General features: G+C 41.1%; 2 protein-coding genes across 3 annotated transcripts in view; one reads left to right on the top strand and one right to left on the bottom strand.

The window, feature by feature from the left end:
• The window catches only part of LOC109484179 (Y-box factor homolog), a 29,084-nt gene extending 21,603 nt beyond the window's left edge, over positions 1–7,481 (top strand). Inside the window, exons 4-10 of one of the 2 annotated variants that reach the window (XM_019787404.1) lie at positions 662–751; positions 1,297–1,450; positions 2,000–2,184; positions 2,706–2,815; positions 3,258–3,381; positions 6,037–6,099; positions 6,980–7,481. In XM_019787404.1, coding sequence (XP_019642963.1) covers positions 662–751; positions 1,297–1,450; positions 2,000–2,184; positions 2,706–2,815; positions 3,258–3,381; positions 6,037–6,099; positions 6,980–7,045 — 792 coding nt within the window. In that variant the 3' untranslated portion in view covers positions 7,046–7,481. The remainder of the gene's footprint in view (positions 1–661; positions 752–1,296; positions 1,451–1,999; positions 2,185–2,705; positions 2,816–3,257; positions 3,382–6,036; positions 6,100–6,979) is intronic. The other variant, XM_019787405.1, reaches the window with a different exon arrangement.
• A 2,307-nt stretch (positions 7,482–9,788) lies between these two features.
• Positions 9,789–13,277, bottom strand: LOC109484181 (peptidyl-prolyl cis-trans isomerase H-like). Its single transcript, XM_019787407.1, has 8 exons — positions 13,191–13,277; positions 12,769–12,833; positions 12,572–12,640; positions 12,269–12,311; positions 12,006–12,098; positions 11,401–11,488; positions 11,085–11,125; positions 9,789–10,941 (listed from the first exon to the last, which is right to left on the bottom strand). The coding sequence occupies exons 1-8, from the start codon at positions 13,257–13,259 to the stop codon at positions 10,873–10,875; spliced, it is 537 nt and encodes a 178-aa protein (XP_019642966.1). The 5' UTR covers positions 13,260–13,277; the 3' UTR covers positions 9,789–10,872.
• Between the last annotated feature and the right edge of the window lie 167 nt (positions 13,278–13,444).

Below are 13,444 nucleotides of genomic sequence, written 5' to 3' on the forward strand. Positions count from 1 at the left end.
TGAGTAGTAATATTTGAGATGTCTTTTTTAAATAAGCAACAGCCATCTCAGTTTTATCTTTTCACAAGGTGACACTGTCACAAAATGTATGATTAAGAAGTAACAGGAAGCATTCCCACGAGGCTGTTATGAATAATATAATTAGAGAGCTTATATACCTGATATCTAGACAGTTTTCAGCTCAAAAAGTGTGCTAACAGAACACTTAAATGTCCCATTTTACAATTGAAGATAAATATATAAACATGTAGGATTTTGGAATGCTCAAAAATCCCCCTCTGTTGTTACCCTGCTGCATATTTGCAGTGTATGTCTTAGCAAAAACAGCTGCATACACAAATGCATGGTCATACACATACATTATATACACATCCACATGTACATGTCACCATGCACACATTGCACACACAAGATTTAAAACAATTGTCTCTTAGCATTAAGTATTTGTTCTAAGTCAGGTGTTTTTGAGTAGCCTCTACCAGGCATGTTATCTGTCTATTTGGCAAAGTTCTACTTTTTCTTGCCTCTTGTGAGAGAGAATTTCAAGACATAATGGCCAGCTGCTTCTGAGGCCTGGTAGAGGCTAGTTTTTTTTTTTTAGTCATGATATGATTTAAATGAGTTGTAATTTCTAAAAGTGCTCCTTCCTGTTTTTCTCCAGACGGCCATCAAGAAGAACAACCCAAGGAAGTACCTGCGCAGCGTAGGTGACGGGGAGGTCGTGGAGTTTGATGTCGTAGAAGGCGAGAAGGTGAGTGGATTAGTCAGTGGGTAGCAACCCAGCCTTTGTACCAAGAGGTTGGGAGTTCAAATCCCGGCTGTTGTTTCTCACCCAAAATGCACGCTATAATATGTTATGGCTCACAGTCCTTAAAGGATAGGTTAAGCTGTGATCCACTGTGCATAGTGCTGGTTGAAAAGAGCTATGCCAGTAATTGTGCAGAACAAGTTATGAAGCTACACTTTCTATTTTATTGGGAACTGCAAGCTACTAAAGTTGAACACTTTTTTATGTACAATTTAACAGTTTAGAGAACAATCATTGAGCTGTAAATGCCAATTATTAAAAAATGTGACAGACGTCATTGAAAAAAGGTATCTCATGGGGACTGAAAGCATTTATGCTCATGATTAGATATGATATGAACCTTATCGCTCTCTAATAGTCTCTATGGTGGTCACCTGTCCCTTGTGGTCAAATTTACTCAGTCCCTAGAGACCACTTAAGACAGGTTTGACAGTATTTTGGATCCTCAAGATTTTCGCTGTTTTAATTTGAGCGTTTGTGTTGTGCAGGGCAACGAAGCGGCCAACGTGACCGGCCCTGAGGGTGCTCCCGTGGAGGGGAGTAAGTACGCCGCCGAGCGCCGCCGTTACCGCCCCCGGTACTACAGCGGGGACGGCGGTGGCAGAGGCGGACGCCGCCGCTACCGAAGCAACCGCCAGGATGGTAGGTGGTGGTGTTGTCTTCCCTGCATTTCTTCCCTATATCTGTTGAGCAGCATGACAAGGAAACCTTATTTTTGTTATACTGAGTAACTGATTTACAACACAAATATTTACCTAGAAATTCGATGTTGTGTCTGTAATCAGGCAAATATCATTTTTTGTGACTAAGTTTATTTTATGTGCTTTTTTTTTGTCATCGCAATTATCTATGTGCATAGCCATTTCAGAATACTGGATTCAAGTTTTTACACTGTTACAGCCGGATATCCTTCCTGTTATGTTGAAGGACCTACTGAAAATCAGCTAGTCCTGGTTTTAGTAGAATGAATAAAATGAAGCATGTCATTTCTATGACCTTGTCCGTCCTAGGAAGATGGCTTCAGAACAGTTTTCAGTCTGATCCATACTTCCTAAATTCTGAATGGTGCAGGTAAAATTTGTCTGGTGCAGGTAATTTTCAATGTCAATGAAGAAAGTATTTTGACTCCTGTCAAATGTAGAATGAATAAATTGAATTTCATTCCTATGACCTTGTCTGTCCTTCCTCCAGACAAAGATGGCGGAGAGCACAGTGGCGAGGGCGGCACAAACTCCGAGGGTGAGCAGCGAGACGAGGGCCCTCCCCGCCGGGGCCGAGGCGGGTACCGTGGGGGGCGAGGAAGGGGTGGCAGGCCGTACTCCTACCGCCGCCGCTACCGTGGACCCCCGCGCGATGACGACAACCGTGACGTTGATGTAAGTGTCTGAGTTTGATTGACATCCACACGAAACATAGAAAAGATGTTAGTGTATAGTAAAGTGGATTCATTCCTCAAGCTAACCGATATTTAGTACACTGTAGTTCTCATCCTGTAAGACATCTGGAGCCGCAAAGTTCCTGTTGGTTTTCAAAAGTGTACAGAGGCTAAATGTTTATAAAAGTGCTCTCTTGTACCTTTTCAGTGCATACTTGCATATAAGATGTTCAAAGTTCATCTTGTGTTGGTAAAAGTCAATATGAAGCAAACTGTTGTTTCCAAGAAATTGCACTTAACCAAATTGTTGACTGTACAACTCCAGTCTTTGTCAAAGACTGAGCAATCCACTGCTTCTGTGATGTTACGTTAGGCAGATGACACACATAAGTCAGTGAGCAGTGGGTTACAGGTTGCAGAAAGTCTTTGTTGAGGGATGGTTGCAGTTGCAATGTTCTGATGTAGATAGCATCTTGAATACCTTGTGCAATGCCTAATAGTGTTCGTTTTTTTCCATCTCAGGACGGAGATGACAACAAGGATGACCGTGAGGGGGGCGATGAGCGTCGCGGCACACCCGGGCGCCGTGGCAGACGTGGAGGACCTCCACCTTACCGCCGTTACCGTCGCAGGTGGGCAGCAGCATCTGTACTTACTTACTACCCTTACAGACAGCATGATACCAATGACAATGAAATACATGTAGAACAGTGTAATATTATTGAATGCACAAAGACATTTGCACAAAGATTTGTACGGAAAATACATTATTCTTATCTGAGGAAACATCGAATCTTGAAAATCATCCTCCCAGTTCTTAATTTCTGTAAAGTTAATTCAATTAAATGCTGCCAGTGACATAACTGTAAGCATGGTAGCCAGTTTGGAAACTGGCATAAAATAGCTAGAACCAGTCTACGATAGAAAACAAAAAAACTTTTTTCCTGTCTTCAATTCTCCTGACTTAGGGGTGTTGGTCAGCAAGCTTCTAGGAGCTGGGAGGGGCTGCTAATAGTCATGTTTCTAGCATAGAGCTGTCGTCAACCTTTTGACAAATGATATTTTCCTCCTCAGGCCTCGCTCAAATGAAGGCTCTGGCCCTGACGAGAACAAGGAGAACGCGGCAGAAGATCGGCAGCCGCCCCGCCGTCGTAGAGGCCCCCCTCGCCGCCGCCCACAGTCCGGCAGCAAGGCTGAGGTACGTCTAATCAAAACCCTGGATAAGTCAGCTTGTCGGCAGAATATACTGCGTGAAATCCAGATTTTCCGTGGTTTCTATTGGATGTCTGTTAAATGTTGTACATGTATCAGAATTTTGCCAATGTCAAAGAATTTCATGACTAGCTTTTTTCTGTAAGTTAACTCTACTAATAAACAGTTATGATGAGGTATCCAAACCCGGAGGTATTTAGTCCAACTTAACTGCAGTCAAGTTGTATTTGTCTCTAATGTAGCCTTCAAACTGTTACGTGATGCTGAAAGGATGAGAGTACGCGTGCAGTTGACCAAATGGTTCATGTGCTTCAAGTTTAGTCTGCACAGCACCACCAAGCAGCATTAGAAGGAACTGCACAGTGACTGGACTTACTTTGTAAACTTGTCTAAAGATACAGTACCGTTCGCGTTATAGTTACCCTAACGGCCGTTACTAACGCGTTTTTTTTCCGTTACTTTTCCGTAAGTTTTCCGTAACTTTTGCGTAAGTTTTCCGTTACTTTTCCGTTACTTTTCCGTTAGACTTCTGCATTCATATGCAGGCCGCGGTAACATCACAGAATAATGGGAGGAGTACTAATTTACCTCATGCGGGGCGGGAAATTACCGATACACACCGCTGGAACAGCGGAAGGAACGTTGATCTAGCCTGCATTTTACTATATTGTAACGTTTAAAACGTTTTACGATCACCGGCGCAATTCAATTAGATAGACATTTTCTTTTGTCACTGTTGCCCAGGCAAGCGTTTCTATAGTTTGTCAACTTTGTTTTGCTGTTTTTCTCTGTTAACTTATTTTACCACCGAATAAGCAAACCTAGATGATCTGAAGTTATAAATGCCCCGGTCCGCCGTACATAATAGGAGGCGGGCGTGAGGTAACGTTAGGGATGTGCAAAAACATCGTGGAAAATTCCTATAACACTCGAAAAAAGGCAGCATATTTACACGTGCCCACCAACATTTTTATGGCTAATTATTCGACCAGTTTTTGGGGGAGTTTTTGTTATGTCCTTGGAGTTTGTTTAAGAGTGGGACGGAAAGCCGTGCCGCCACTCCGACTCCATGCACTTCCGTGTTACATTACGTTGTATGTGACCAACAAAATTACGCCAAAGGCACCACAAATCCACATGCACATATATTTTTTTTCCCGAAAATTCTTTTGAGTACGCATTTCGTCACTAGGATGTTGCTAATTAGTCGTAGAAATAAGGTAGAAACCAGCGTAAATGTGGCTCTCTCGAGATCATTTCGCGCGGGGAAGGGCGCCCCAGCATGCAACGGGCTTCGTTCTAGCCAATCACAGCGCAGGTCATCTAAGGTGAACCAATCAGAGCGTAGCTACTTGCATATTATAATGAGCATGCTGCACGCAGGGCGGCAGCGGCCAGGGGCGACCGGCCCTGAGTGCGCGGGAAATGTGTTTTGCAACTATATTTTTACGGGGTATTTTCTGACGTTTGACGCTGACTTTGGCACGATATGATCGCACTACCATGTACACGCTACCGTAGGCGGCAAATGAGTGGTCATTTTTATATAATCGTCGAGAATTTTTGGCGTTATGCACCCGGAAGTGAGCCGATCTCAGTTTGCGTTCCCTCGATTTTTGACAGTTTCCCCCCTCAAAATAAGAAACAAAACTACCGCTATTAAATAGAACCATGTATTACAATTATCATTTCAACATGATAGATCTATTATATATTCCTTTATTAACTATGATATCATCATGGTTGTGGAAAGTCCTCAGCTGGCGAACCGAGTCCTTGCGCCGGGAGTGACGGTACATTTTACCGTGAGTATTAAAGCCGCTAGTACTAGTAAGCCGCGCGCCTTACAAAAATTATAATAATTTTTCTTTTGTGTCAAAAACCGCCGTGAGTTACCGATTTATATTTCTTCTACGGCAGATATTTCTTGTTTCGTCACGTCCCATGACGTCCTGTGAGAGCGGTAGGCCGCCGCTGGTACAAAATGTACAAGACATCGTCTGCCCACTGCTACACTTTGTTGACATACATTGTATTACACAACGTAATTTTCTGCTAGAAATAACTATAGAATAGCATTAAAAGATAGCACAATTCGCTTCACACAGTCGACACATGGATAAACCACAAAGTTATTTTACGAATCACATGTCCACTTGCCTCTGGTGCTGTTATTTTTCAAGGCCGGCAACATCGCAACACATTAGCGGACGCCCCAGGAGGTGGCAAATTGCTATTGTCTTGTCGGCGCGCAAAACAAACATGAAATCCGACCCTATCACATTAACGCAAACGGTAACGCGTTAGAAATAATTTCTGACGATTTTCTAACCATTTTCTGACGAAAATCTAACCAAATACTGACGATTTTCTAACCATTTTCTGACGAAAAAATAACTCGTTAGTAACGGGGTACCCGGTTAACTATAACGCGAACGGTACTGTAGATGGGAAAGAATATTGTAAACAAGAATTTGTTTGTTACTTAAGTCAATAGTTTCTCTAATTTGTTCTTTCTTCCTTCCAGATATCCAGGTGTTTCTTCATTGCATTTTTTCCTTGATGTTGCTTCAATTGTTACTAAAATGGCACCCTTCCTCTTCTGAAGTTTGGTCTATTCATTTTGGATCTTTCTTTCCAGGATTCGAATGAGGAGAGGGATACAGCAGAGGGAGGGGACTCACCCGCAGAGGCCCCTGATACTGTACGATACGACATACCAGAGCTTGAAATACCCACACAAATCCTGCAATTATCAGAAAAAATACAAGCAATTCAGCAGGCTGAAAAGATACTGGCTCATTATTTGGAATTGACTATTGCAGAAAACGGAAAAGTATTAAAAGCCCTGTGTATGGATGCTAACTCCTCATTTTTTCAATGTTACCTGGGGTTTGAGATCATTGCTTTTTGTTGTATGTTCCAAGGTGGCTGGTGGGGAATGTTGTTATAAGAGTTCATTGTGCATGCATATTTTCATACTGTGTTTCAGAGTCATTCGGAAAAGGAAGGAAGGGATGGTCCTGTTTTCCTTGGTCGTGTTTAAGAATATAAAATTCAATCATACAACTTATCTCTCTTTGAAGTACTGCAAAAAAGTTTTTGAGAAAGATTATACAAACCAAAAGATACAGTTCATGTTGTATCTTATTAATTAAAACAAGAAGTTCAAGATACGTTGTTAGTTCACAGCAAAGCTGTGGTTTTGTACTGAAGCTGTTATAACATGCAGGTTTTTACTGACTTCTCACACAAAAACACCCAGAAACACAATATTCCTCCCTCCCTTCTGAATGTTCTGGGACACAGATGTAAAATTTTCCATCAGTTTATCCAAGAAAAACTTTGTCCAGGGGTATCTGCAGTGGAGGGAAAGCTTGGGAAATAAGGAAGATGCCATTTTGCTGTATTTTCACTCGACTGTTTCAATCGTCTTCCAGTCATGAAAGTGTCCTTTGGTTTTTGTAGTTTTTAACTCTGTCCAGGGGTATCTGCAGTGGACGGAAAACTTGGGAAATAAGGAAGACGCTGTTTTGCTGTATTTTCACTTAACTTTTTTTTGTCTTTTTTTCCATCTTCTACAGTCCGGTCAGGACGGAGACGCTGCCAAGCCAGAGTCCCACAGCGAGGACAAACCTGCCAAGGAGTAGCTCGTGAAATCCTGTTAACATTTCATGGGAAACATCAGTCCCAAAAATTCAGAAGGCAACAAAAAAAACATCTAGTGAAAAAAAAATAAAAGCACCATCAACCGGCGAAACTTTAGGAGTTCCTAATTCCCACCTCGTTGGACGCTTTAAGATCTTTTCTGGGTGTGGTAACGTACGAGCTTAAGAAGCGACAATCCTCCGTCATATTGCTCTCGTCTTATGACGGATGTACCTGTAAGAGCATGTTGTACCCTTGACCAACTTTGTAGGCCGGCCTTGTTTTGAATTTCTTACCATCATCCATTCGTAACGGTCCTGTGGGAGAAATAATGTTGATTTTTGTGGTACCATCTATTTTCAATCGTGTGTACTACCAACGTGAGGAATAAACGTGAAAGATTTTCGGCAGGACGAAGTAAAGGAATTTTGAGCATGAGTTTGTGTCCTTGTCTGCTTTTTTGCTTTGTGTGTTACTTCCTTAACATGTCAGTTTGCGAGAGATGTGACAGACAGCAGTTATGAGAGTGTTTTGACATTTACAACGGCCGTAGCTGGGCTGGGTGCCTCCGTCAATCAATTTTAGCTACTGTCGTACTGAGAGGAGGCGGTCTGAGTGCCCCTGGAGACTGAAAAAGGCTGGAGAAGACAGTTGCCTGTCTGGGAGAGGGCCTTAATTATTCCTACATGTACATGTGTAACCATTGAAAACACCATGGAGAATATCTGATATGTTAGTTAGGATATGTCCATGTGTACTACCTTTTCCCAAATTTATAATGTCATAAGGCCTGGTCGGTTCCTACAACCAATAAAAAAACCACAGGAGGAATATTTGCTACGTTCGAGTAGGATACATGTATATGATAATAACATCAATGTACTGCTTTTTCTCGAGTTTATAAGGCCTAGTAGGTTCATACAACAACTGAAAACACCACAGAAGAAACTTTTGTGATACATATAATATCTACAAGTGTACAAGTATGTACTGCCTTTTCCTGATTTTATACATGTATGGTGTCATATCAAAGGCCTGGTCGACACCTGTAACCACTGAATACCAGTAAAACCACTGAGTGAGTGATACACCTTGGGGCAGGTTGTTAACTCTTCATTATCCGTGGCCAGGTTGCCAATATCTGGTCGGGCGCTACATTGGCAAGTTGGGCACTACACGGAGCCGAGCGGATCAGATAAAGTTGACAGGGAAAATCCTGACTGGCAGGTTGCAGCCTGTGGTGTCGTAACCTGTCCTATCTCTGGGTGCAGACGGTGTTAAAAAGGCAAAACAGGGCTCAAAATACAACCTGCATATGCAAGTGAAGTTGGAGCTGTGTAGCCTCCATAGCATGCCAAAAAGTGGGGGTTTTGGGGGTCTTCAGGAGCTTTTATGTGCTATTTTCTGATTGCATGTAGACAAGACAACATAGCCGGCCTGGTTGAATTACCCATTTTTTCAAACTGGGCTAATCAGAAAACTAGCCCGAAAAATCGGGGTAGCCGTTACAAATTCGGATGGCACCCAGGCTACAGAAAACAGCCGGAGACCACCAAACCCCCAGTTCTCTAAGCCTGCTATGGAAGCTAGAGCTGTGCAGGTATTTCTGTGGTAGCCAGCGACATTAGGGAGCTGGCAGGAACTACAGAGGATGGCTAGGTATTTCTGATGTCTACATACACCTAACCTGTGTTGGACCATAACGAAACCCAGACACAGTTGCAGTCCAAAGCTGACTTGCATTGAATGATTCTTGAAAGTAGCATTATTGAAGACAACAGTGAACTTGGTAGGATTAAAAAGAATAGTGCTAGCAAATTTTCTTACACATGAATTCTTTGGTGAACTGAAAGGCAAAGAAACTATAGCGCAGGTAGAACTTGTCTGGTGTAAGAAATTTTTACAGTTGCCTGCACCAGTGCAGGAATGCAGAAAAAAGGATTTTGAGCCCTGTGATGTTACTATGGTTATCTGTACCCACAGCTGGAAGTACACAAAAGGGATGGGACATCAGATAAAAGTTTGTGGCTTGGGTTTGGTCTGACAAGAGAAGATTGTCACCATAAACTCTTCACTCTCTAAAGCTTGGTATTCAGTAAACGAAACTTGCTGCGAAATTATTAGGATAACATCTCAGTATCTAGATGTGATCAGGACGTGCTACCTGTCATCTCAGAAGTTTGTTGAGCATGTCACAAGTTGTATCAGTGCACGCAAGATGTGTCGTGTAATAAACCACTAGAAGATATGGACTGTCATTTTATATCACACGTAACTGTTTTATCGGTGATGTTAAAGTGACACTTCACAGCAATGCCTTTGAGTCAACATGATCTGCCATTTAAATGGATAAATACAGTCAAAACTGTCAGTAGACACATTTAAGGGACTGAGCAAAGATGTCCTTTGAGAAAGAGTGTCCTCCCCAGACAAGGTTGGTCATCCGAAGGATTGGCAGATGTGCATAATGTGTCATCGGCCTCCTTCCGTCTGAGTAGACGATGGGCTTGGCACTGGAGGGGTCTGGCACCATCTCTGGTGGCTGAACAGGCCAATCCGTAATGTGTACGTATAATGTGTATGTATCCAGTAATAGGCATATGTAAATGCACGTGTAATACACGTATGTGTAAGTTAGATTAGAATCACAGAATGACAGAGAACACACAGAAAAACGTATGGACAAATTTTGTAATTGAATTCTGCTGCAATATTTCAAAAAGATTTTTTTTTGCTGTAGTGCAGCTGAATGGAAGAAAATGTGCTTAGAAATGGCCCCAGTTTATAAACTCCAGTTTGTTATACAAATATATTTCAGTAAACCTTTGTCTAACCACCAGAGCCATGTTTGTCTAAAAATCAAATGTTGTATTGGAGTAGATTGTCTGTGTCTAAAACAGTAAAAAAAAAAAAGCTTCAATTTTTTTCTGCATGAAAATCCCACAGGCAATGAAGGGACCACACCAGAGTGCTCTCACTGTGAAAACAGGTTTCAAACACCACAGTTAATGCCTTAGTCTTGCAAGTATGCTGTGCAACAGACCAAGAACAGTGTACATGCCTGCACAAATTCCAGCAATAGAAAACATAACTTTCAAACCAGTTTGGAGCCTCCAGTATTATCATTCTCTTACGTACAAGTCCATCAAGTATTCTCTCGAAGATTAACATTCATCCACTTAATGACACGGAAAATATGGAAATGATGGGATAAATATTGATTCCTACAAAGATTTGATTGGCTGCAGTTCAACCCTGATGTGATAGGAGTGTTGTTAAGATGCTTCTTTACCTTAGTTTGGTACTTCTACAGCCACTAGCACTACTGCACTACTGTACAAATCACTGGAGCAACGATGTTTGTAAAAATGGGTTGTTTTATTCACCACCTGAAGGTGTTTCAGCCAATGTCTATGTCCCTTGTGGCAATCTTCGCAGGAGGAAGATAATAAATTCTATAATCCTTAGTTAGTGTCTAGAAGCTACATGTACAATGTACCTGCACATTTACATATTACTGGAATGGTTAGCATTATCCTTAGATGACTACAGAAAAGCTTTACAATGGCTTCCCTGTTCCTTATCAAATCTTACAGTTTTGTCTTTCTTCTTGTTCATCGCAATTATACATTTGGAAGGTGGACCTTGTTCTCATTTGTTACCTCGATTTACAAAAAAAAAACACTGACTCCTATATCTTAAAAATGTCCCCATAAAGACATACTGTATTTTATACTTAACATAGATACCAATACCATTACTACCATATACTAGTAATGTATAACGTTATTCTACATTTCTTGATCTCACTCTAACAGCCATACAGTGGTCACATCTCCCCACACTGTGCCACAGTAACAGGGATCTTGGGTTTGTTGTTAGGTCCAGTCGGCACATTCTGAAACATGAAGAAAATGTGTCAGACAATGTGACGTCATTTCCTTCAGCAGTTGATCAGGTTTGATATGATGCTTGATCTTTTGTTTATTTGTGAGAGGCTCAAACTAGAAATTATTAACTGACCAATCAGGCATCACTTACCTCCACCTTCCGGACCACCAACATTCCATCCACCACCTTACCTACAAAAGAAAGGACAGAAAATTAACTCTTTTTTCTGTCCATAACTTTTTCATAGTAGTGTTGCTTACTTAGTGTACTAAACTTTACACAGATCTTTGACAGTTCTGACACACACATATGTATCAAAAGCACCCCCTACTGACCACAAACTGATCTACATGTTCATCAGTACTAAAAATTAATATGCTTGCAGTAGCAGCACCTTTCCAACAGCGCACATTTACATGAAACTGTCGCCTACGAAGTGAAAAAAATATTTGCAGGCACCACGTACCGAACACAACGTGTTTGCCATCCAGGAAGTCACACTTGGCACAGGTGATGAAGAACTGGCAGCCGTTAGTGTTGGGACCACTGTTGGCCTGCAGGGAAAAAACACCAGCATCCTTGTAAGTCAGAAAAGCTACTAATAAGAGACATTGAGTTGGCCATCTATGAGTGGATATTCATGTACAATGAATCTCATCTTGAACTGGAAGGAAGGACTCTGAGTAGAACTCTCAAATGTATAGGAACTACCTTGACCTCAACTATGTAACAGTGACACTCAGGAGTCTTTGTCATGTTCAACTGTTTTTTCCAGTTCTTTCATATGTAATAAGTACTGACTAGTTCTGTAAGTTCATCTTAGTGATGATTAAAAAGTGTGGTGGATGTCACTCTAAACGTCCAGAAGTAACCTCCATGATTTGTCCATTGGTAGAGCTTGAGTTGTCTTTGAATATTGTTTACCTGGATGTCTAACCTTCATCAACAGATCAATCAACATTATTCACTGTTCTGGCTGACAATGGTCCCTGGTAACATGCTGGACAGACTCAACACTCAATTATCAACCAACAAAATTCATCCGTGCTTTAGCGTTCTTGCTGTTCGTACCATGGACAGCATGCCTGGCCCTGTGTGTTTCAGTTTGAAGTTCTCATCAGGGAAAGCTCCGCCGTAGATACTGGTCAGTCCTGTGCCATCATGCTGAGGAGAGGGAAGGGTTGGGGGTCTTGTAATATACAAGTAGACATACATAAATTCCAAAATATGCAGCTGAAATGATATAACACTAAGTTGTACTATACACAATTTTCACCATCTTTTGGGTTAAAAAAAAGGGAAGAATGCTGAGTGAGTTCCACTGGTTTACTTACGTTGACAAAATCTCCTCCTTGAATCATGAAGTCTTTGATCACTCTGAAAAGAAACATACACAATCTTAGCCTCCTGTGCAGGCTCTGGGGGAGGGGGGAATTTTGATACCGCATTTTAAAGAATTTTTAACACTCCATTTTAATAGCTGGCCATCCTACAACCAGTCGTTGAGAGAAAGTTCCATTCCGCCCAAGGAATCATTGAAATATACTAGTCATAGTATAAACAATTTCATAAAAAGTGTTCGAAGCAGACCACCCACACTGCACTGGTAAGTATTGTAGCTACACATATAAACTGACCTGTGGAATGATGACCCCTTGAACCCAATGGGCACACCGTCCTTTCTGTGTTCTCCTGTGCAAAGTACTCTGTAGAAAAAGTGGTTAAAAGTAAGGTGGGACTTCTCTATAACCTCCTTAATCTGATTGCATTTTGAGATATTTTAAAAATACATGTACACAAATTCTGAGAAAATAGAGACCACCTAGTAACTTACCTGAAATTCTCGGCAGTCTTTGGAACGATGTCTGCAAACAGCTCCATTTTTATCCTTCCGATTTCCTGATACAAAACAAAAGATGATTACAAAACACTCTTATATTAGAAGTTGATGAAATACCAGCAAAGGGTTGTCCTGATTTGCATTTTTAGTTTTTTCTTTGATACTGAGTTAATTTTTTTAAATTCGTGATTACAACTGCCTTTCATATCTATCATGACAAGCACAGGATACAAAATTATCAAATCAAATCATAAACATATGACAGCAAGGCCACATGAAAAGCACATGTGTACATGCCCCCCTCCCCCTACTATTACAATTCCCCGGCCTATTTAACACACAATTCACAAAATCTTAAACCGTATTATAATCTACGACAATGCTTAAGACTTCTAATCCCCAATGACCAAACTCACCTGTCCACCGACAGATATATCGAAGAAAACAATGGGGTTACTGGAGTTGGATGGTTTTACGTCCGCCATGTTTGAAAGACCCGGTGGAATAGTCCACTCTTCCAATTTCTTGGGTAAAAATAAATATTAGAATAGTAATTGTATCTTTTTAAATTGTTATTTTATAAATATTAGTCCATAAACCTTCTTAAGAATTTTGTATATACTAGATTTAATTTTTGTAGGTCATCTTTTCCAGTAGTACCTATTTTACT

Source organism: Branchiostoma belcheri, unplaced genomic scaffold, assembly GCF_001625305.1.
Source record: "Branchiostoma belcheri isolate BF01 breed outbred unplaced genomic scaffold, Haploidv18h27 scaffold69, whole genome shotgun sequence".
NCBI classification, from domain to species: Eukaryota; Metazoa; Chordata; class Leptocardii; order Amphioxiformes; family Branchiostomatidae; genus Branchiostoma; species Branchiostoma belcheri.

Excerpts from the sequence above, each read along its gene's own strand:
- LOC109484181 (XM_019787407.1), bottom strand. The coding sequence starts at position 13,259 with ATGGCGGACGTAAAACCATCCAACTCCAGTAACCCCATTGTTTTCTTC. Across the intron at positions 12,641-12,768 it reads AAGACTGCCGAGAATTTCAG|AGTACTTTGCACAGGAGAAC; the intron begins GTAAGTTACTAG and ends CTTTTTCTACAG. Across the intron at positions 12,312-12,571 it reads AAGGGGTCATCATTCCACAG|AGTGATCAAAGACTTCATGA; the intron begins GTCAGTTTATAT and ends GTTTCTTTTCAG.